The 23,790-nt window shown below is 43.1% G+C and overlaps 1 protein-coding gene across 4 annotated transcripts in view; it reads right to left on the bottom strand.

Moving 5' to 3' along the window:
- Positions 1-23,790, bottom strand: part of KATNAL1 (katanin catalytic subunit A1 like 1) — a 133,805-nt gene that overhangs the window by 40,276 nt on the left and 69,739 nt on the right. For 3 of the 4 annotated variants that reach the window (XM_085321822.1, XM_085321820.1, XM_085321821.1), the window contains exons 9-11: positions 22,790-22,924; positions 20,370-20,496; positions 14,507-18,283 (exon numbers count right to left, since the gene is read on the bottom strand). In XM_085321822.1, the coding sequence (XP_085177948.1) occupies positions 18,085-18,283; positions 20,370-20,496; positions 22,790-22,924 (461 nt within the window). In that variant the 3' untranslated portion in view covers positions 14,507-18,084. Of the gene's footprint in view, positions 1-14,506; positions 18,284-20,369; positions 20,497-22,789; positions 22,925-23,790 lie in introns of those variants that run through there. The other variant, XM_085321823.1, reaches the window with a different exon arrangement.

Here is a 23,790-nt window from a genome sequence, read left to right as displayed (position 1 = left end):
CGGGAGTAGGCCTCTAACAGTCAACTTCTTAAAATACACTTGGCATCAACACCAAAAGGGATCACTGCCACGAATCTAGTTTAGACTGGTTCCCCCTCTAATCCCCAGATTAGTATCTCACTCTCCAGCCAGTAAATCATCATCAACACCTTCAACTCACCCATCTTACCCATGTACCTTCGGATGAGCTGGAACATGCTATGGAGGCGTACCTCCTTTCACTGATGACAGGGAGAGTCCAGTGAGACAGTTCCGGTCTGATGCCCTGCTTCAGAGAGCTGGTGTAAGGTGAGAACGCTTCATGTGTCATCTCACATGGCCCCAAAAATCTTAACTAATAACTGGTGCAGCAATGTTCACTAGTGACCTCTTCATTGCTGCTGGTAGTCTGAGCATCAGGAAGGATCAAAGGCCAGGACGTCACAGGTCTGCAGCCTCAGTGGCCAGTTCTGATTACAAGACCTCAGTGCGCTGCTCCCAGCAATGTTTGCAGGCATCTGGCACATCTCAGGACAAAAAGTTGTCAAAGATGCAGCTCCTCCTCTAGCTCCTTTGTGCATTGGCCTTGTCCAAAGTGAAATACAGCTGGATGTGCCAAGATCATGCTGTTTCTTTAATAGAAGTGGTGCTGCAGGAGAATGAATCATGACACGTGCCACCTGCTGCTATTACCCTACAGATTACTTCAGATATGTCACAGACTCACAGAATAACTGAGGTTTGAAAGTACTTCTAGAGGTCATCTGGCCTCTCTACTGCTCAAAGCAGGTCCAGTTATAGTCAGTCACTCATGACCATGACTAGTTTGAATATCTCAAAAGATGCAGTCACTACTACCTCTCTGGACAACCCATGCTAGTATTTGATCACCCTCAYGGTGCTGAAATAATATGTTATTTCTAAATAGAATTTCCTGCACTCTGTCATCTTTTCACCTAGCACCTTCAAGAAAGGCCTGGCTCCATCTTCTTTATAACCTCCCATTAGATAGTTTGTAGGCAGAAATAAGATCCCTTTTGCCATCTCTTCCTGAGGCTGAATAAGCCCAGCTCTCTCAGCATCTCCTGCTACTTCATGTGCTCCAGCCCTCTGGCCATCTTGGTTACTCTCCACCAGATTCACTCCAGTAACATCAGTCTGGCAATACCTCTTTTCCCTTCCAGTGAAGGGCCACAGGGATGGTTAAGGGACTGGAGCATCTCTCCTATGAGGAAAGACTGAGAGAGCTGRRACTGTTCAGCCTGGAGAAGAGAAGACTGAGAAGTGATCTTATCAATGTGTATAAATATCTGAAGAGATGGAGTAAAGAAGTTGGAACCAGACTGTTCTCCGTGGCGTCCAAAGATAGGGCAAGAGGCAATGAGCACAAACTGAAATACTGGAAGTTCTGTATAAGCATAAGAAAAAATCTTTTCACTATGAGGGTGTTTGAACATCGGAACAGGCTGGCCAGACAGGCTGAGGAGTGTCCATCCTTGGACATACTCAGAAYCCAACTGGACAGGTCCTGGGCAACATACTCTAGCTGGCCCTGCTTAAATAGGGGGTTGGCTCAACAAGCTCCAGAGGTGCTTTTCAACTTCAGCTATTCTGTGATTCTAAAGCAATAGAATTAGAGTATTTAGGAAAATCCATCCTGCCTGTGAAAGATTTTGCATGCAGAAGACATACAGCAAAAAGGCAGGGGGGCATTCATATATGCAGAGTCCTGGTGGTAGAATACCATTTGTAGGARTGATCTAATAGCATCCAGCTGTGGGATGACCCCAGGAAAGATCAGAGGTTGCCTCCAGCCTTCACTGAGCCTGGTGGCAGAATTTAACAAGGGTCTCCCAAGCACAGCTATGCAATACATCAGTAGCTCAACCTCTCTGTAGTGCATACCCCAGCCTGCTCCTGCACATCAAACAGCTTCTCAACACGCACCTCTGGTTCAGAGCTTGCCCACCACAGAGGTGCCATCACAGCTCAAAGAAAATAGTCATAGTGCAAGCTTATAATAGGCTCTGAAGTGGAAGAAACTGTTTTCTCAGCATTTTATTTCAACTAATGTGTTCAGGCTAGTATCACACTGTGTTAATAATGCTGCCCTGGTTTGTAATTCTGTTTTCACATTGGCTTCATTTTTCTCTTTTTAATACCACTATCTAGCCTTCTGGTTTTTAAATGTAGGACTTATTTTTCTGTCTGCTGTAGCAGAAAGAGCTAATTTGGTCCTTCTGTGTGTAAGCAACAGGACTGTAATGTGGAATAGAAGGTGATTTTATTGCTGTGTACGTCCTTGGTCAGATTGACACTAGAATACCGCATCCTGCTGAGGTGCCTATATTTTAAAGAAGATATCAAAAAATGGAGAGGGTGAAGAAAAGAGCTATAAAAATGGTTTGAGAGATGAAGAAAACCACTTACAGGGAGAGACTTCTAGAGGTCAGCCTCTGTAGCTTGTCAAAAAGAAAACTGAGAAGTGATTTGATGATGTGTATAAGTACACGTGTTGAGAGAAAATCCAGGATGTTAAGGGATACTAAAAATTTAGTCTAAGAAAGGCACACAGAGAGCCAGTGATGGGTGTCTGAGGATATGCTGAGCTGAATTAGAAAGTAGGCATGCATTTTAAACCATGAGGATGATAACTGTTAGAACTGGCATGGATAGGGACTTGAGAGSCTGCAAGTGCAAGAATTATGCTTAGTGACCAGTGAACAGTTTCCGTTAATCCCTTTCAGTGTGCTCATTCTCTTCGACGTCGTAACAGTTAATGGTGGTTAACTGTCAAGACAAGTTTCAATGTTAATTTTGCACGTCAAGGAAGAGGTTAGGCAWCTGGGGAGAAAAAGAATCGAAGTGAGTTTGTCCAAACACAACCTGGAAAGTGATAGAATCTGGCTTCAACCAAACAAAATTCCAAATCCCRTTTGATATGTCCTTTTTCCTGGTCACTCATCACATTCTCTGACAAAATCCTCAGGGAGGCAACTCAGTCCCCCAAACTATTAATAAACTGTTAGTAACATAAGTGGTCACTCTAAGTTTGGAGACGACATATGGGAAGGGAGATTTGAGGCTCCCAAACATACATAGAGACAAGGGCAAACTCAATGAGGCTACTCACATATAAACACCTTCAGGGCCTTGGAGCCAGAGRGCGAATGTAGCTGCTCCATCTGGCTCCTGTAGCTCTATGCAAAAAYGCTTTGGTCAGCACAGTCGTACCCCGAGAAACTCTTCTGACCATAGYTGGTTCCATACCTCCAATAACATTTTTCTGGGAGAGGAGAAAAATGTCATTGCACTTTTGAAAATTAACTTTTCCTACTGCCTTTGACARTGATTGTCAGGAGCAGCTCAATAAAGAAGGTCATAAACTCATGTATTTGGTATATTTGAGAAGGGAATAAAGGTTGTCATGCYCAGATCATCACAGAAATCATCAAAAATAGGTCTGGAAGATCACTTAATCCACTTCCCTACCCACAGGCGACTTGTTCTTTCAGTGTCATTCCTGCGTGGGATGTATTTTTAGTTTAGTTAGACAAATGTCACTATGATRACATCCCCACATTTCCAGGCATTTTTTCCTGCTAGGAAGCTTGTATTCCTCCCCTTGAGGTTTAACACAAATGTCYTATCTATTAATTTGAGGCCATTTACTGCTCTCTTACCCACAGTGAAGATAGAGAAGATATCCTCTCCTTTTTTTCTTCTAAATATTTTTTTTCTGTAAATTTTTATAAATTTCYCCCTTTTACATTTTTAAAAGCTATTGTCATAAGCTTTTCCTCTTTAAACTTCAGCAAGCCCCATTCTGACCACCTCTCTCCACAGGCCATGCTTCTCTACCCCTCTTGTTTTTCTTACTGCTTTTCTTTGAACCCCTGTTCATCCCTGTTTTCTTGGACTGTAGGGCTGGAGACAGACGCCTGGGAGCATCAGCAGTCTAGGATCAAGCATGCGAGATTCTTTTTCCTTCAGGAGAACATAATGTCGATTCCTCACATCCAGCTTACAATACGCTGTGACACCCAGCCCCTTCCCTGCAACCCTGCTCCTCATCAAATCGTTTCCTCGCCCTGTACCTTATGGTTAATATATCCCCAGTTGCACAACTTCTCATCAGTAAATATGGACCTTTTAAATGGCTCCTACACTTCTGCATCAGAAAAATATCACATCGGGAAGCTGCAATAGAAGCTTCCAATTAAGCCCACTTTGTAAATCATCTGTGGCTTCTAAACAAGCCTGGCTCGTACACATTCGTCTTGGTTTTTATCATGGTGGATATTTTCAGTCAGCACTTTGCACAAAAACTTTTGCTGTTGTTTTAAAGCTAARGCTGTTTAAAGTGAAAGCCATATACCAAAGGACTGAAGGCTTGAGGCCTGTAATTGCATACAGCCTTAAACTGCCTTAGCTGCTATAAGCACAAATTTGAAGGTTGCTGGGCAATTAAAGTGTCTATTAAGCTCCTTTTAGCTCTTAAAACTTTCTCAAGTGCTTATGAATCTTGAAAAAAGTTAGAGCACTTTCTTTTCCTGATGATTTCTTATTCCCTTAAGGGCATATTTTTGCAGATGGCCACTTTCAGGAGGACTCAGCTAGCTGTAGGTGACAAATGGTCTTCAAGCATTCAGGGCTCAGCAAGATATCGACCGCTTCCCAGCTGAGCTCTTGTGCTCTGCAGCCTCTGTACAGTTAAGAAATTTCAATATTTATGAATCTAGTGCAAGCACCACATCCCAAGGAATTTTAAATCAAAGGAGTTATAAGCTTTATGTACACAGCTTATAAAATCCAGTTCAAGGGAGTTTTGCTGGCTGAACACATGGGTCTCTGCAAAGTCAGTATCTGCATATTCCTCTCCATACAGGAAAATTGCATGGTAAAATCTGAAGATTAAATAAAAACCAAGGATTAAATAAAAACCAAGGCTTAAATATAAATTTCTAATGRATCCTAAGAGACTGGAGGAGATATTGGAACAAATTTTTCATAGTATGTAAAACTTGTTCTCAAGGAAAAAATGAATTTGTCTCAAGGTAAAAACAAATTTTAAGAGCACAGCTTTCAAAAGACACAAGTGGTCCACTTCTRCGCCCTTAACAGTGGCAGCTTTTGTCTTCACAAAGAGCACGCGCAGCCCTGCCCAGCTGCCCGGTCTCCCAGGGACTCGGGCCAGCGCTGGGGACTGCCTGGCTGTCAGAGGAGCTGTCCTACAGCAATGGTCTGGACAACGTCTTTCAGCAAAGGCTGTGTCCGAGCTCAGGTTCTTGGAACAAATTGTCTGCACGTTGCTAACAAATATTGAGGATAGCTTTAGCCAATGAGTTGTTGACATTGACTGGCTGTGTCCATGCTAAATTTGCCATTGTTGTTCTTGCCTCTTCCTTTTGCCCATTTCAGGCTGTCTTGCTGACATTCTCTCTCTTTTTTTTTTTTTTTTTCCAGCCTGGGGGTGCTCCAGAGCAGGGGCTGTCATTTGCTCTGCRCCTATGCAGCACCAACACCACTGATTTGACAGATCCTCTCTGAGGACACGCATAGAAATATAAATCTTCTTAGCAATACCCTTGTAATAGGACCATTCCTTTCTTTGAGAAATATGAGAAAAGAATTATTCTCCTTTTTTTTATCCCAACTCTTGACTTAATATCTCCCATGGACACAGGTGGTGGGACAGCTATGCCATACAGTTTCTGAATCTCCCCWTCCCAGGCCATTCCCCTTGGGGTTGTGCCTCCTCCCGCAGCCATGGAAGATGTGTGGGAATATGCAGCCTGGCAATAAATGTCAGACCCAGGAGGAGAGTCAGAAAGATTTTTGATCCCAAGGGAGTGACATTTCCTTTCATCTCACGCTTCCAGCTGCCCCTTAGCTGATAATGGTGGCATTTCCTTTGTATTGCTCTTTCTCCTCAAAGCGTGTCCTGTCTGGCAAGGAGAAGGCAAAGCCTCCATGCTGCACAGAGGCTTCTTCACTGTTGGTCCCCATCAGCACACTCTTCATTTGTGGGCACTGCGTTGAATGACACGTCAAAGACTCTTCTCACTAGAGGCTCCTGCTGCAGCTGCTTGCAATGTGCAGCTAATTCTTTTCGCTGCTTCAGTGTTCCCTTTTATGCTGTGCATTTGGCTCAGGGATTGATCTTGTGTGCAATAGCTTTGGTGTTTGAGGTTTCGTGGTGAGCTGGAAGACAGGGACTGGGAAAATAAAAATAATGAGCCTTAAGAAAAGAATCTGTCCATAAACTGTGTGGCATTATTTCATTCCTAGCAGCTCACTCAGCAGCTCTGATGGCCCTGCTGGTGGCTAGCTTTAAATTCCCTCTTGGGCTTTCTGAACAGAAAGGGAGGGGAAGGTAAAAGGCTGGAAGTTTTCAAGCAGGGACAAATCCCAGTGGATTTGCTGCAGAACACYGCTATAGAGAATGGTTTTCCTCCAGCATTAGCTGAGAAGAAATCGTAGCTTCTTATCCCATGAACACTTTGCTCCAGTAGAGCCCAGGAGCACCAACTCTACCTGCTGATCCAAATGACTTTGTGGGAGCAAAACATTTGCTTTAGGGGTATTTGCTGGGGCAGAGTCCAAGGATCCACTGGGAGGGAGGGGAAAATACCACATCGTGCAGTTGCTGCTCCTTTTCTGAAGGATGAATCTCCTGTCCTTGGCCATTTTCCTTGGGTTTGCACTGCCATGGAAAGACAGGTTGGAGCAGGCAGCCTGGCAATAAAYATTTAGTTCAGGAGAACAAGCCATCCTCTTACCACTAGCGGCAAAATGCTTCCAGCATACTTCAGAATCAATTTCAAAYCTCTAGTGAGAGAGTGAGATCTAGTGTGCTTCAGAGAGAGACGAGACATCTAGTTCTCTGCAGCAGCAGGGGGATTCCTGGGGTGAATTCCCTCACCCTGATTAGAGATCACAACTGATCTAGCTGAGCAGGGAAAGGCGAGAGGGCTAAATCCTTCCACAGCCCAAATCTAAGGACTGGTTTTTACCATATACTAGCAAAACCTACCAGCTGTGAGAAACCAACATTTAACCACCAAAGCCATATAAACTGTGAACCTGTTGTCCCAGAGCACAGACCACTTCTGGAGCAGCCATCACTTCCATTTTGGTGCCTTTGGTGCAAACAACAGCATTTCCCTCCACCTCCAGAAGCACCCTCAGCCTTGCGCAGGGTTAGCTGTAGATCTAGCTGGAAATGAGCTTCATACGATGAGGGAGATCTAGCAGTTAAGCCATGGAAGCCTAAARCCAGAAGGTGGGGCCTGCTGATACAGTGAAGAGCAGGCCCAGTAGAGTAGCATAACTGAAGAAACACTAGACTGTCCCTGTCACCGAGGAATAGAAATGTCATAGCTTTTTTCCCATCTTACCAGGAACAAACACCACCAGATATGCAGGGAATCTGCTGATCAAACTCAATCTAAATGGCTCATTTTTTTTTGCATAAATTTTTCTGGATGCTTTTTTGTCTTTGGGGAAGGAGGGTGTATATGTGCTTGTGTTTGTCACTCCTGGATTTCCCAGGTGTGGGCTGGGTGCCTTCTACTCCCTTAAAGAAGGCCCTGAATTCCCCTCAGTCTGACCACTGACTTGCAGTTGTCATTGTGGAAGACGAATTAAGTCAGAGTTGAAAAACACTTAACAAACAGAAACCACTGTGGGAAACCACCTGAGCACGTACACTGACTGTGCAAGGGGGCTACAGGGAAGTCCCACAGCAGAAACTCGGCTCCCACAGCTCTCACACCAGCCCTCAGCAATTGTGCAATTGCTTGGGCAACCGCTGAGGCGAGCACCCCTGTCTGCCCTCCATTTTGGGTTGTGTCTGTTAACCTAGACCACTAATACCATCCCACGCAAACAGAGAGCAAGGYTACAGTGAGATTTCTGCTGCTCAGGCCACAATGTCACTCTGCTGTCCTTCTCCTCCCACAAATGTACTTAAAGAAGAATGGTGCTCAGTGGAAGATCATATCCACCTGGCCTCTGGCAGAAAGAGATACTAAAATTGAAGGYCTCGACAAAGCCAGTATGTTTGTGGCATTGCTCACAGATGGGTGCATGCTGGACATCTCACTTGCCTACCCTCACTGTAGTGCAGAGTGAAGGGATGGATGTGGACCTGAATCTGCAAGAGCAAGGATTATGTTTCAYAATAATAATAACCATAATAAAGAATATAGTAAAGAACAAGCTCAGTTAATCCCTTTCTGCTTGCCTGCTCTATATCATCACTGCCTTCTTCCAGGTTCATTCATAGAATCACAGAATCACAGAATGGTTGAGGTTGGAGAGGATCTCTGGAGATCATCTAGTCCAATCCCCCTGCTCGGGCAGGGTCACCTAGAGCACATTGCACAGGACCGTGTCCAGGAAGGTTTTGAATAWCTCCAGAGAAGGAGACTCCACAGCCTCTCTGGGCAACCTATTCCACTGCTCTGTCACTCTCACAGTAAAGTTCTTCCCTATATTCAGGTGGAACTTCCTGTGTTTCAATTTGTGACTGTTGCCTCTTGTCCTGTCACTTGGCACCAGTTCATGGAGATACTGAGGAAGAGGTGGACCAGAGAGGACCTCAGGGATGGGGATGCTGCGCAGCTGGCCTTATTTGGACTCTGTCCTCCCTGCCTACCGYGGCTCTGCAGTAAGGCTCAGCAGCCGGGCTCTCCGAGACCTTCCCAGCTAGCGTGTTTAGTTGTACRTGTGTTTGTAGCTTCATCATGATACCTGTAGAAAATATCAGGCCTTCAGGCTTTGCCAAAGGTGAGAGGAAACTCCTTTAACAGGCAAGGGTGCTTTTGCTAGTGGTACAGATAGTCTGGGAAGGTGTGAGTCTGGTGCTAATTCAAGATGGTATGTCTTGGGGGAGTGGAGGTGGCAATGACACAAAGAAAGCTAACGATAAGCTGATCGGGTGTTGCATTTCCCTTGGAGAAGAGCTATTTTGGTGCCAAGGTGCATGGGATATACAAAYGAGGGCAGTGCTTAAAACTTCTATCCAGGGGATTTCTGGAGACTGAGACTAGATGACAGTGCCATGCGTAGTGCCAAAWGTTTAACTGCTCCTTTTGAGAGACCGCAATTGGGCTTTGTTTCTGGACAGCTCAAGAGAAAGGAGCATGCCCTAGAGAGCGGTTCAAAGCCAGGGTCCTGCACAGGGTGATTTGTACCCGTGTCAGTGAGCAGCTGAGTGMAAGCACCAGGACAACTCAGGTCTGGTGGGGCTCTGTGAATACACATGGGAGAAAGTCAAAAGAGACAGGGAAACTGGCAAGACAGGTAGATCCAATCCATCCCATTACTCCACACTCACACTGCTGATTACCTGTGGCTATGCTGTCTATGGAGCTTATTAGCAGATCCCAAATCTCTTCCTTCTCTTTTTTCTTGGCAGCATCCCAAAATTCTCAGAAAACAATGTTTTTTTTATCCAAACTGCGTGTGTGTATGTGTGTACATGCGCACGTGTGCATGTGTCTTGCTGTTTCCCCCCTAAACAGAATTTCCAAATCTCGTATTTTGTCTTCCCTTGTAGACCTTCTGTATTCCCCCCGCTGCTTCTGTGCATCGTGCTGCCTGCAATCGTCTCAGCCATCTTAATGAGTCGTAGTTGCTGTCCAACAACAATATGTCTAAATCTTCTACCCTCCCATAGGTTATACAACCAAATACTTGGTTTATTTGCTTGATTGTAACAACACACCACGACAGTGATTTCTTTTGTCCTTGCCTTTTTGGATACTTGCCATGCGTGGCTTATGGACCCACTGTGTGCACTTCTGCTCGTCTGTGTCAGAAAAAAAAAGAAACAAACAGGTGCAGGTGGAAAGAAAGATTGCTAAAGAGGATCTGTCCTATTAAAAAGACTAAAGGAGCTTGTACAGTCTAACAAAGCAGTCTAACAAAGCATAAAATGTTGTTTTATATAATGACACTAAAAATACATTCAGGGATGTAAGATAAATATCAGAGAGTAAGATCTAGAGGAGGCTATTAGCACAAGATCAGACGGATACAAATCAAGAATGAACAGATTCAGATTAGAAACTTAAAAAAAAAAAGTTTGCAGAGCTTGTGTCAGAGCACAAGACTTCTGGATATACCGCAAGGCTGGGAACGGCCACCTGGGTCGGTGAGCCCTGTCCGCAGCTATGGTGGGCTCTGCTCCATCTTAAAYCTAGTTAGCTTTTCATTTTTTAAAATAGGTTTCCTGCTCTTCCATGTCCTCAGTGTGTGCCTGTGGGAGCGTCCCTCCCTTCGCACCATCTCCCTTGTCCAGATGGGGTGGGTATGCAAGGACATGGCCCAGCGCACCCCAGCTGCAGTTGTGCCCCAGCTGTAGTCGTGCCCTGCAGCTGCCGACAGCTTTTCCAAGCATGTTCCCCAGCTGAAGTGGATTGCTTCGCTTGGGGTTGTGTCTTGCAAAAGCACAGCTGCCTTGGCAAGCAAAGAAGGTGATCACAGACAGGGGTGCCAGGCAGAAACCAGGCATGTTCCCAGATTTAAAGAAATCTAAATACCCAGGATCTAGAGAGGGAAGCTGACTGGGCAGTGCCAGCACAGGGATGGACAAGCCAGGGCTGATGTGTGCAGCAGCAGAGGGGCAGGCATCTGCCCACTCCCATGGAGCTGCCCAGCAGAGCGAGGTGCAGGTGGCCCCTGTGCAGGAGAGGGGCGAAGCACAGATCCCAGCTTCCCGTGGCAAGGAGCGGGCGGGGGGGTTCGGTCCCCCAGCGCAGCAGTAGAAATGTCTGATTACATACAACGGAGAAATAGATATGCATGCTCAGGGACCTTTCTTCATGAGCATTAATTAAGAAAAGCCAAATATTTATTTTAAATGGTTGGGCCATATGCTGATGAAATGCTAATCTGCACAAAAAAGACAAACTGTAAATAAACGCCCTAGAAGCACCTCACATTCACTTGGCTTCGTGTCTTTGAGCAAATTAACAAAATAAAATCAACAGCATCCACTAAATGCAGGCAAGCTGAGGATGATACGGGCCAGTGCTTTCCAAACTATCATCTGTCACCCCCAGGAGCACCACAAGCTACTTTTAAGGGCTTGTAGAAGCATTTGAGAAAAATAAACTTACTGGGTTTCATTCTGTTAGTGGGTTGTGAACCCAAAGCAACAGAAAACAGTAGTGTATCCTTTAGGACCAGACACAGAGTCAGAGAGATAGTTTCGACTCTGCCACTGACCAAATGACCTTGGGTAAGTCACTGCCCCTCTGCCTCCTTCCCATCTTTCCACCAGTGCAACTCTCCGTAAACATTTAAAGCATCTCTTATTGTGCATCCAAATGGTGCATTGCACAAGGGAGCCCTAAGACCCTACAGAAACACCTTACTATTAACCTACACTTCTTACAGCCTTGAAAAAACACTCCAGCTTCAGCATATTCAAAACTTTTAAGACATTTAAAGATGGAAACCAACCTATTTATTAAGAAGTCAAATGTGACTCAGTAGGAGGCAGTTTTTGTAGTGCCCTTCACAAACCTGCCTAGGAGACTGGTACATCTTTACCAGCAGCAAGGCTGGGTGACGAAACCTGTCAGCAGCGACTGCCGTTGGCTTTTCTTATTTGCCAAATCACTTCCATCCTATTACATACATTCTCTGCACTAGCAAGGATGTAAAGACCACAGTTTTATCAGCATGCATATTGCAGTGTTGTCAGCAGCTCCTTAAGGTTATTCTTCTTTTCTTTTTGGTGATATTTATAAATCCTGTACAGAGTTGCTATGGTATCTGTTCCTGGCAGTCCAATTGGTATTCAGCACATTTCCTCTCACCTTCACCGTTCCAGTGACCTTTACTTCACAAGGAAGAGCTCATACAATCCACCCATTCAATTAGATGTCACACAACACATTGTGCAAAAACATCAACTGCTAAGCAAAACAGGGCTCTGTGGAAACAATTCGTCTGCAAACGCTGTCTGAGAGATGGATAAACAATGGTAATTATTTCAAAACAAACCAGAACCAGAAAGAACAACCCAGCAGTGTAACTGTCAGACAAACAGAAAAGGCACAAGAAGCAGAAATTTCAACTCCCTCTTAATATCTTGCGGATTAAGTAGTTTAAGCAAAATATTTTCTACCTCTCTTGCTTTCCAAAGTCAAGTTCACAAAACTCTTACTTCTAGGGTGGTTTCTCTTACATCAATTGAACAACTTACTCCAGAGACTGCTCACAAATGGGAGTAACGTAGTTTTGGTTTGGTGGTAGGAATTTACCTCCTTTGTTAATATTCTAGCCTACTTTAAGAGACTTTGCACAAAGCTACGAGAAGACAGCCACACAGGATGAATGATGGTTTCCTCCAAAAACAAGCATACTGGGAATGGTCACAGCTGCCTCATATACCAACCAGATAACAAGTCCTCATGGCTTCCCCCTAACTCTGAGAAAACTGTTACTGTTACAACAAACAAGAAGTGACAAGTACACAAAAGCTAGAAAATGGAGCAGGCCCACAATACAACCCCAACTCTGTCCTTGCAATAAGACCTGGGAACATCCCAGCATTTTGCCCCCTCTTAAGAAAAGTAGAATGTCCCTCCTGGCACCTTTCTTGGCCAGTTAGGTACTGTATCTAATTAAGTAGTTTATTTAAGCTCTTTTATTGGGTAATCAGGTTAACTAAGATATTTCAGCTCCTCTCTGGTGAGGAAAGCTCATCATCCCTATCATTTTTAATGCTACTTGGAGCCTTTTCATAAAGAATAGGAAACTCTCTGGAGCTTACAGCTAGATGAAGACACATACAGGAGCACAGCTCTTTGATCAGGAAGCATGCTCTGTRCTGCACAAAAGCTGCTCCTCTAGGCACAGAACAACTCTGCTTGCTTGTAGAAAGGAAGTCAGACGAACAGGTTGCAAGCAGTGTACAAAACCAGGCTGGCCTAGAAGGCAGAGAGGGTCCAAGGCAAGATTCTTCTGCGCTGCAAGAGACACGAATATCGCAGTTTGGCTGACCACGGTTTGGATGTCAGACAGGCTCCAAAACGTGTGATTTATGCATTTGCAGCAGTGGCAAGCCTTTCGGACAGGTGTGCTCGTGAAACACCTAACATGACCAGTGAAAAGAGGCACCTTCTCTGCCTGGGAGCCCTCCTCACCCTTCAGCTTCGCTGGCTGAAACCTGCTGCTGGGAACCTGGGTCTTGTAGCAGGCTGAACTGAAGTATCCATCTCCCAGCCAGGGGAGAAGTAGAATTTATTAGAAAACAGAAGCTTCAGATGCAAATTTCTGATAATAATCCTCTGCCTACCGTTTCCTGGAGGGTGTCAGGGCTTTAGGATGACAGCCTTTGTGATCACCATCACAGGTAGCTTTATATACCTTGTTTTATTCCATTACAGGGCTACTGAGACGGAGACTGAGGCCATCCTTGCCTTGCATTGCTGCAGCTCGGACTGACAGCTTTGTTCAGGAGACACCTGACACAAAGCAGGCCCCGGCTGCTGCTGCAGGCGGCATCAGTACTGGCACAACTCGCTCCACCCTGCTACCACCACCACGTTGCTCTTTTGTTCTCAGGCTTCCCATGTCATCCTGGGCAGCACAGCAGCATTTGCATTCTCATCATGCTCTTATCATAGTCAAAGATCAGAAAAATCTYAGTCAATGATCTGATTCAGGATAGTTTATTCCAAAAACAGACAGAAGCTTTTTCACCATTTCCTCTGCTGCTTTCACCTCTTCACATCTGGACTGTAGAGCTAAGTCTTCGCTCACTTGATGGAGGGGTTCCTTGCCACACACAGAAACCCTTTTATCTTCCCCACAACCAGAACAGATCAGTGTATCTTTAGTATTTCATAGTCTCTTTTAAACTAGAGTTAGCTGAACTTCCTATGCAAAAATTTGACCTTTCCTGAGATCCCTTGATCAGCAATTTCCTTTGGTCGCTTTTTCATGTTTGAGGCATTATGAAGCACTGGAAACTACACATACTTTCATAAAGGAGTTAGTGAGAAAATTCAAATAACCAGCTCAGTCTCAAGAGACTTGGTTTCTCTTTCCAAATTTGAAACCTCTTTCCTAATATAAGTTTTGCTCTTGAAAGTCTTCTGGTTAGCAAGCAGCTGATAATATAACTTCTTTAGTGCCTGATTGTACTTTCAGCCCAGGGGCAAGTAATAAAAAACTACCCAGCTATGTGAGGTCTGAATCAGGTGCTAACACTGAACATCTGCTAGGGCCTCTGCTCTCCTCTCCTCCGCCCTCCTTCCAAGTGCTGGCATTGGCGCATTCACCATTTTATAGCTTGTAGCAATGAAAGGCCAATTTAAGAGGGAAAGCATTACTGACAGTGTTACCTAAGAAAACCCAGATCCTGCTTTAAGTGTTCGCTGTTAAGGACTTTGGTGAATCCAGCACCACTGTGACATACTGAAAACATCTGCACTGTGTGGCTGCCTTTGGGAAGAGTCACCAGGAAAGCATTCACAGGCCCAAAGAGACAGACAGACAAAAAGACTCTACACATGCATTTATTACTTCATACAACCCATCTGCTTATTCTGCAAAAATTAACAGTGCCATTCAAGAGAGTATTTACAAATGTTTAGAAAGAGACACCAAAACACAGCTTTAAAACATATTTTAGTGTAATTTAGGTACAAACTACTGAAGCACCACATACTGAACAGTGTGTGTGCATGTATATTTATATATACACACATATACATATATATCTCCATACATACGTACACAGACCGAACACATGGTTGCAGCAGGCTGTGATATATTAGTATGTTGCACTCTGATGATTCAACCATCCCTAAACTAGGGTTTCCCCAGTGGGACGTAAATTGGATGCATGTTGCTCACTGACCTGTAAGCTCATCCTGGGGACCTTGAGTTACTACTGCTGTTAGCCGGACCTTCCTTTCCTGGTCACTCCTTGTTGTATCTCTCCGTTAGCTCCCCTCATGAGCATAYAACCCAACCTGCAAGCCCATCCAGGTGAGTGCATACATGTGTCTTGGTGAAGCTGTTGGTGTCAGCACCTACAGTCAGCTCCCAACGCTGAGAAGTCTCAGCAGGGCAGGGACGGTCTTTGTTTTGTGGAGTGCCTGCTTTAGTGGGGGCCAAGTCATGRCTGCAGTGCTCGGGCACAACTGTTGTACATACAAAGATCTGTGGCCTGAAAACTCATTTTCTCACTCACTTCTGCARCAGCAGAAGATGAATGGACCTATAGAGAAAAACCCATTCTGGGTAGAGATCATTACCTTTAGACTAAAAGACTGCAGCACCTGAACAGTTCCAGYCACAGGGAATATCCAGTATAACAAATTTTGCTGACATGCAAGAGGGCAGTTTAACACTTTAAGATAGAAGGTTTATCAAAGAGTCAAAGAATGATATTTTTGCTAAACACTACTTTTATCAGCAGAAGGTGCACTGCTGTTTGTAGAATGAAACTGAGAAAACTGATGCTTACATCTTTCTAAGTAGCAGCTGCTGAATCCCAGCACTGCTCTGTGGGCAGTYGAATGGGTGACTTACTGTTATTCCATGTCTCTTCTTTTCCAGAGCTTCAGTGTCTAGACCATAAGCTCCTCAGGCAGCAACAGTCTCCCCAGCTGGCTAGGTGAGAGCCCCTGAGCTGCTATTCTAGTACTGGTCACAAAAGAATCTCATAGTTTTACTAATTTCTACTGCAGTAAAACCAAAAGAAGAATAACAGCTGTAGCCAGCAGCTTTCATAAGGAGAAAAAGACAGACTGTCACAATGTTTTTAAAAGCTTTCTCTCTATAAAGGTCTAGTTATTTCCTGGGATGAACAGACTAGCCYTTGGAGAAATTTATCCATGAACTATAAAGAGTCAACACGGCTTCTGCTTGCTCATCTTCCAGTGCAGAGAGCACTGTTCCACTTAGTCTCACAGCCAACATATTGMGAACCTCGAGGGCTCTACTGTACCTGTGTTGTGTTTGTTAACACAAACTGGTCAGGAAAAAAAGAACTGGAGCTTTTATCCTTCCCGTAGATGAAAAGGGTAAAAGCTGATGTTCTTCCTGTGCTAACTTTACTGTCCTCAAGTCTAACAAGGCCTAATGCTAGCTAGCAGAGATACTTCGTTCTTCAGAAAAATACGAACAGCAGCTATGTGTCTCAACCAATCCCAGGAGGCATTTTTCTAGAGTGCCACATGGAAACATGCTTCTAAAGTCCCAACYGAGTTTCATGTCAAATAAAAGACTGACAGAATCTCCATGATAATATTAATCTCCCTGATGTTTCTCCATGCAAATTGGGGCAGACCTATAAAATGACACGATCAATCCAAGATATGTTCTTCATATAAAAAAAAGAAAAAAATATATACTGACAGACAGGAAAAATTGCAAATGTAGCCCAATCAGATAGCTGCTGCAGAGCTGTCAAGTTTATATCTTGACAGTTCTTGCTATTGAACAGAAAACACACTAGAGCAGCATTTACCTTAGTGGTTCACACATGTCATGCCCAAAAGGTGCTCAGATCAGTGTGATGAATTATTGACATTATTTGCAAGTTGCAAGAACTAGCAAAAAGAAGCAGCAGTAAAGACACACTCCCATTCAAAAGGAGGTGGATGGTGCTGAATACTTGGTTTACCTCGTGAAAGAGATCTGTTTCTCACTCCACTTTACCACACCTGGCTACATCTCTAGCAGTCTCAGCAGAGAGCCCAGCTGCAGAATACCTACTGACCTGCATAGCCCCTCCAGGTCACTGAGATATTCAGAGCATAGCTTAYGAAATCACTGTGAATTTCAGAGTTTGCCTATTTCTCTGTAAATCTGTCCTTTCCTTCTCATTCCTCGTAGGGGAAGCCTTCGTATGTCAGCTTCACCGCCAGAGTCTGTGAAACGGTCACACTGTCAGCATGGCAGCAACACTCTGGAGAGAGGATTTCTTGTGCCRGAGTTTATAATCTAACCCTTCTTGTCCCTATACTTGCACTTGTATTTAGGACTGGGAGGGGAAGAGACAGGTGAGAAGAGAAATGAGATCACAGAGATCATTTTCCAAAAATCAATTACATACACATTTTAAAGAAATCTTTGTAAAAAAAAATAATTAATTGTAAACAGTTCTACAACATAAACAAGTGCAAATTCCATTGCCTAGGAAAGCTAGGAAAGAGTKCATGTCTAATCAGAAGTGGAAGCCCATAGCTATTTCTTTTAAGGACAGCCTTGATACTAGTGTTTTTACAGTATTAAACTCCTGGTACTTAAATAATATCTAGAAAGCACAAAGTATAGTTTGATGATACAAAGTATAAAAGTGCAAGGTGTAACTTAAGTTAAAGTGCCTACTGGTCTGGGTACAAACTATGTTTAGAGGTCAAGCAGAAATTGAACTAAAAGCAATCAAGGCCCTTTGCTTTTCCTCTCATTTCCATTAGGAGAAGTCACAGGTAACACTAATCCAGTCTGAAGTGACATCAATGCCAAATGGGCATACAAGAGAGGAGAGCTGAGCCMACGTCCTGATGAAGACCAATCCTTATTTCTTCTATCTAATGCCAATTAATCCCCATGCTTTGCTCTGAATACTCAAGCAAAGAGAACCACATCAGAAAACAGCAACTTTGATGCCATATTCAAGGCAGGCAGAGTCAGCAGCTCAGCAGAGACGCAGCACTTCCTATGAGCAGGGGGAACAGCGAGCCCATGTTAGAYCTTTTGTAGTCACATCCCCCTGGCTGATTTATTGATTTCAGTCATGAATGATGACTGTAAGGAGATAAGTAATACTGCTTTTCACTGGGAAAAAAAAAATTATCCTCAAAAGTATAATTTTTCCCTTCTTGTTTGTCCAATTTTACTCTTCAGACATAAAATATCATTTATAATGTAAGTTCGTTACAGTGCTCATTCCCTTTAAATGCAAATGGAGTTTAAAAGGAGATCCTGTCACCAGAAAGGGCAGGGGGAGGGGAGGAGGAAAAGAGGCAGACCTTTCATTAAACCTTTAAGAAGATTTCTAACTCATTTTACAAGTGAAAACAGCAAAAGCCATAAAAGTCTAGCAGAAGAGAGCTGTCAATGAGATTAAGCAGATCCAAACTCCGCCATCCATTTTTCATACTTCTCCAGGTCTGCAGCAGAAACAGATTTGGAGATTTTCTTCAGAGCCAGCTCAAAGTCCCCCTTGGTAACCGGCATCTGAAGTTCCTCTTTAGAAAGTGCCCGAATCTCTTCTGGAGTTAAGCCGTTAATACGTCGTCTCATTGCCATTAAAGAGGCATCCCTGGAATACAGGACAATGCATGGGAGCTAACTGGTAGCAGCGTGGGCTCTAGGCTTAYGAATTTTGATTGTATTCTCTTGCTAGAAACCACTGCCTGGAACATTTAAGACAGTATTTATTTACCACAGAAGATGCGGATCACATCTTTCTTAGTTTCCGTATTCCCAGATCACTACATTAACTCAAGAGAAAGAATGAATTGGTACCAAAACCCATTTAACCATATGGTAAATGTGCAGAGATAATTTAAACTATAAAACTGAAACCCTTTTACAGTGATTCACAGAGAAGAAATCTTACATCTTAAGTGCAGGAAAGGGCAAGGTGGGAGGGAATTTGTGCTCAATTATCATTTTGTTTTGTTTTGTTTTTTTGTTCTTAAGCATTCTGGATTTTGCATCTCCCAACTGTCCCCTTAGATTTCAACCCTCTCCACACCACACAGCCCACAAGGGGAGCCAGCAAGTGTAGTCCTGCCTTGCTGCCTGCTCATGGAGGGCCCCTGCGTCTGTAAAGGGCCAAGCAAGATGCAGCAAACACTAGTGTTCTGGGGCCCTGCGGGGTCGAGGCCCACTGGTGCCTGTGGCTCCTCACACTCTACCTCCTTCACAACTCCTCCCCGGCTCTCATGCTGCCAATGTGGCCCACTGGCACAGAGAAGACTGCTCATTTCTTCCACCACAGCCTGCTCGCAGTTTGCAATTACATAATCTCTTTCCCCAGGTTCTTCCCAGCAAAGGATAACATAAGCCTCAGGCAGAACAGGTAATCTAACTATTGCACTGAGTGATACACCAAGTTTTCAAAGCTATGGAGTCGTTTCACCTATAATGGCCAAAGTAAAGCAGCAAAACCTTCCCTCAAAACAAAACCTTCCCAACCCCATGGTATCAGTTTCTCTGGTAGGGACTGTGTCTTTGTAGGGGACATAGAGTTCCTACTGTTAAGTTTTTTCAAATGGCTGTACTTCACCAGAAAAGCTTCATTTGTCAAAAGCTGAAAGCCTGTGGAAGAAGATGGAAATACACCAGCTCACAGTACTGGTTCCTGGAGTAGTCCAGCCTTGACTATGCCGTGGTGAGATGCCAACTGCCCTCTCTTCCTTCCCTTTTTCCTCTCCACTGTCATGGCACAGCAGCCTTCCCCTCTCCTCACACTTTGAACTCACCACCGTTCTAAGGCTAACMGCATGGGTGTGGGCAGAATCATCATCAAGTTTACAAAATCAGCTCCGGGAACAGACTTAATTGTGCTTTGGGTTGTCACCTAGATCATTCTATGCTACATGAGGAAGAGGAAGGGATATTCAAGCTTCAGTTTCCAAATTCCTACCCRCAACACTGGAATTCTTGGGCTCCTGGCTTCCCCCAGTAAGCTGCCCTAGAGTCAGAGCTCCCTCCTTAGCATGGTAGGCTGCAAGAAGCCTAGCAGCCTGGGAGCATCAGGAACATCTGCGACAGGACTCAACTCTTCATGTAACCAAGAACTGAAAGTTTGATTCTTTTCCTCTTCATTCCAGAATTTCCCATGGAATATGGAATGAGGCTATTGCAGTGGGGATCTGATCCATGGGACAGTGTCTGTGGTTAACACAACCTTATTAAGGCATAAATTAAATACTACTGCTATACATCATCTGCATCATCTTTGCAACTAGAAGCATGAAGCAKAAAATAAAACCCTGCTGCAACCCATGCTGTCTCAACATACAACGTATAGGAGCCTCAAAGAAACATTCTATGAAAGGTTTCTTTGTATCAGGAAATTCTAGCTCCTAAACCCATGGGATTAAAAACAAATCCAAACCAGTCTTGTACTAGATAAACAACTTTCAGTAAATGCATTCAATGGTAACAGAAGAGATTTGCTCAGACAATTTTTCCTAAGATCAGAGGAAACTTAGGTCACATCTTATATGAATACTGCATTGTCTTTAGACTGCTCAACATGACAATAACTGTACCAACATATGGACCTGGGCCTCATACATGGCCCCTATTGGCGTGGCTTCAGCTATAGTGGGTACTCTCTTTTATCACATAATGCAACTGACAATTTTATTTGCAAATTAAGGTGAATAGGATACCTGCAAACATTAGTGATGTCAGCACCAGAATAACCTTCAATTTTCTCAGCAATTTCTTCAAGGCTGATATCAGGATCCAGTTCTACTTCCCGAAGATTAATCTTAAGTAGTTCTGCTCTGCCTTTTGCTACAACATAAAAAATATGTTTKAAGACTTAAAAGAGTAATATTTTTAAAAAAGAAAAACACAACTTAGATTTTCAATGAAAAAATTTAAAGTCATATAATGTAAAAAAAGTGATAGAACAAACCACAGTAAGGTGTGCAGCCAAGTACAGCAAAGAGTATAGATAAAGCAGTATATTTTAAACAGTGTAATCTAGAGACATTTTCAAAAGTCATTCATCATTAAAAATATCCGTTATGTGACAGGTAACAAAACATTTGGTCACATACTACCCAAGGGCACAAAAGCACAATCCTACAAGYGTCTGCTTCTTCTCACAACCCTTTGGATTCACTCGCTGTTCAACTGTTTGATTGCATATTATTCACACAGTTTCATTAGAAACACAAAGAGTATTCTATTAACAGAGCTGTAGACAACACAAAACCCTTAACAATAGCCTGAACTTGAAACATGCATTTAGCTAGTTGGGACCCAAGAAAGCTGCCGAAGCCGGATAGAAAGCAGATATGTTAATACAGTAAACATATATTAATATATTTGCAATACAAGTGTTCTGGTATCCCGTTTTCAAAACTAGGTGCAGTATGCACATAGTGATAAACAGGTACATAAATGAATACCTATGCAGCCAATTAAYCATTTTTCTTTGAAGGGCATGTGCATATGTGCATTTGTGTGCATAACTTAAACAGCCTAGGCTTATAACAGAATTCACATTTGACAGCTTAGGCCTCTGTGTCATTGTGTGCAAGGGTGGTAAAGAGGATGAATACTTTTATGGCTTTTACTCTAAAGAGAACATATACCAGTTCAGCATCTTTATTTCCACAGTGACCAATTTTTATGACTTACAGAGACAACCACTACAGAGGAAGTAGCAGTAGGAAAAGCTAAGAGTCTTAAAGAAACATCCACRCTCATTTTTTTTTTTATTATTAGTGTCCCTAATTAAAAAAAGGAAAGGGAAAAAAAATCAGAAAGCATGTTGAAGGCTGCTGGTTTTGAGTGTTTTGCAGGGCTGTCTGTAACACAGACGGCTATCGTTCACACACAGCTGGCACTGACTATAAAACAGAAATTTATTTTTTACAGAGTACCTTAATGTACATATGGCAAACCTGCAGAGAGCCTCCTCTATTAGAGAACATTTTTTAACTATTCCAGGTAGGATCAGCAAGCCCTTACAATATTTTGAAAATGAAACATTGTAGAATATATACTCACAGAATTCCACAATTTACAGGTATATATAAGACATACTATATCATACAATTTTTCAATTAAAATRTCCAGCTACTTCAAAGTACACAGCATAATTATAAATAACATCATTTAGATTTTCATGGAACAGCTCAATATCCTCATGTATAGAATAAATGCAATGTAATATAAGACTGGAAATACAACAGGAACATATTCAAATCTTGTCCAGGGTGTAATATTCTGTGTCAAAAACCAATCTTGTTTAATTAGAAACAAGAGCAAAAACTGATAGGATTTTGCACTAACTGGTCATAAAGACAAGCATCCTGTTAGGAGCTGTTACCGTCTGTAAGCTGCAAAGACAAGCTGCAGAACTATTAAAGTGTTCTTATACCTGCTAAACTCAATCACAACTGCTGTCACCATGAACACGCTTCTTGTTATCTTGAGTGCTCATGCAGGGAGAGGAGGCATTCACTGTACCAAGAAGAAACAAAGCTATGCAAACTTCAAGTGATAGGAATCTCAAAATTAATAGGACAGGTAAATGACAGCCAGGAAAGACAATACAAGCTGAGATGTCTTCGGGCAGGAAAGAAATCAGCCTGCTGCATTCTGAGTGACTTGAAGCCTAGTCATAAAGGCCAGCAAGCAGTGATTTACAATGAACTAAGCCTGTGAGTGAAAATTCATGGATCCACTTCTTTGCATTCATCTACAAGGGCATGGAGTGCACTTGCAGTATTTCCTAACATGTCCAAAGGCTGCCTTTGATGATCACTCAAGGACTGACTGTTAAACATTTAAAATAATTCCAGGCTCATTAAAACTAACTCTCCTTCAGAATGTAAGAAGCCATCAATGGGCTTGCACTGAAAAACTGCAGCTCTTTGTTTTTAAGCCCCCAAGCAAGTATTTTCTTTTTCTCCCACTCTCTTTAAAGTGATCCAGCCAAATGATTAACCCTTGAAATTCACTGTTCATCACAGAAACATCAAGATTCATCCCTAACCTAACAGTCCAGGAACAGTCCTAAGCTAGTCTTGGAAAGGCTATTTCAAAGGAAAATGCTAGTTAGCAGACACACCTGTGGGCAAAGGTATATAAATCCTCTTCTCCAGTCTCCTTCGGAGAGCTTCATCAATATCCCAGGGAAAATTTGTAGCTGCTAATACCATAACCATTTTGGAAGGGTCATCATTTTCCAGAGCACCACCAACCCCTGAAAAACAACAGTTCAGAGAAATTTCACTCTACTGCTCTTACTGATTGAGATGCTTGCTAAGGAACACTGGACAAACCTTGCAGAAGCTTGACCAAAGCTCAGCAGCACTCTCCAAGCTTCTCCCAGCACAGGTATGACAAGACCACCATTGCCACAGAAAAGGGGACAGTTAATTCCCTTGCAGAGTCAGGGGATGGCTCTCTTTGATAGTGCTAAAAATGCAGTCATATCGATGTGTAGCTACTAGCCCCACCAATACGGGACCAAAAATGCTACCTCTGTTCAGTCTGGCCACAGAAGAAATGTGAGTGACTCTTTGGCCTCTCAAAGGAAGACTGCAAAGAAATAATCACTTTGAGGCAAAAAAGTTGCCTGTTCTGAGTTTCCTTCAATGAATACGCACACTTGAGGACATTAAAAATAGAAGCTAGATAATAACCACAGCACAGAGATGATTATCAAACTACTACACCATAAAATGTTCCTTAGAGAGTGGTTTGCACTATATGTACCTGCACAGAACAGGTACTAAATAGGATTAACAGGCGATATTAGCTGTCACAATAAGATATGACAAAATCAGACCTGACAGTGGGAACCCTGAGCAGGAGACTGGGAGAAAGAAAAAAAAATTGTTTAAATTGCATCAGAAACAAAGGTCTGTATTCAACTGCAAAAATCTTCATTAACTGCTTCTCCTAGAAACAGCTGTCTTCTAAGAATGAGCTTTTAGTTTTCCACTTTAGAAAAAAAWATCGAAAACAGAACACCTTCTTCATTTATCTGCCTTTGAACATTCTGATACACTACTCTAAAACTCTGCCTTATTTTTCTTCTATCCATGAAGCCAGGTTTTGCAGATT

This window comes from Rhea americana, unplaced genomic scaffold, assembly GCF_003343005.1.
Source record: "Rhea americana isolate MKP2758 unplaced genomic scaffold, rheAme1 scaffold_71, whole genome shotgun sequence".
Taxonomy (NCBI): domain Eukaryota; kingdom Metazoa; phylum Chordata; class Aves; order Rheiformes; family Rheidae; genus Rhea; species Rhea americana.
The sequence above is the reverse complement of the archived record's forward strand: the minus strand, read 5'-3'. Positions and strand labels throughout refer to the sequence as shown.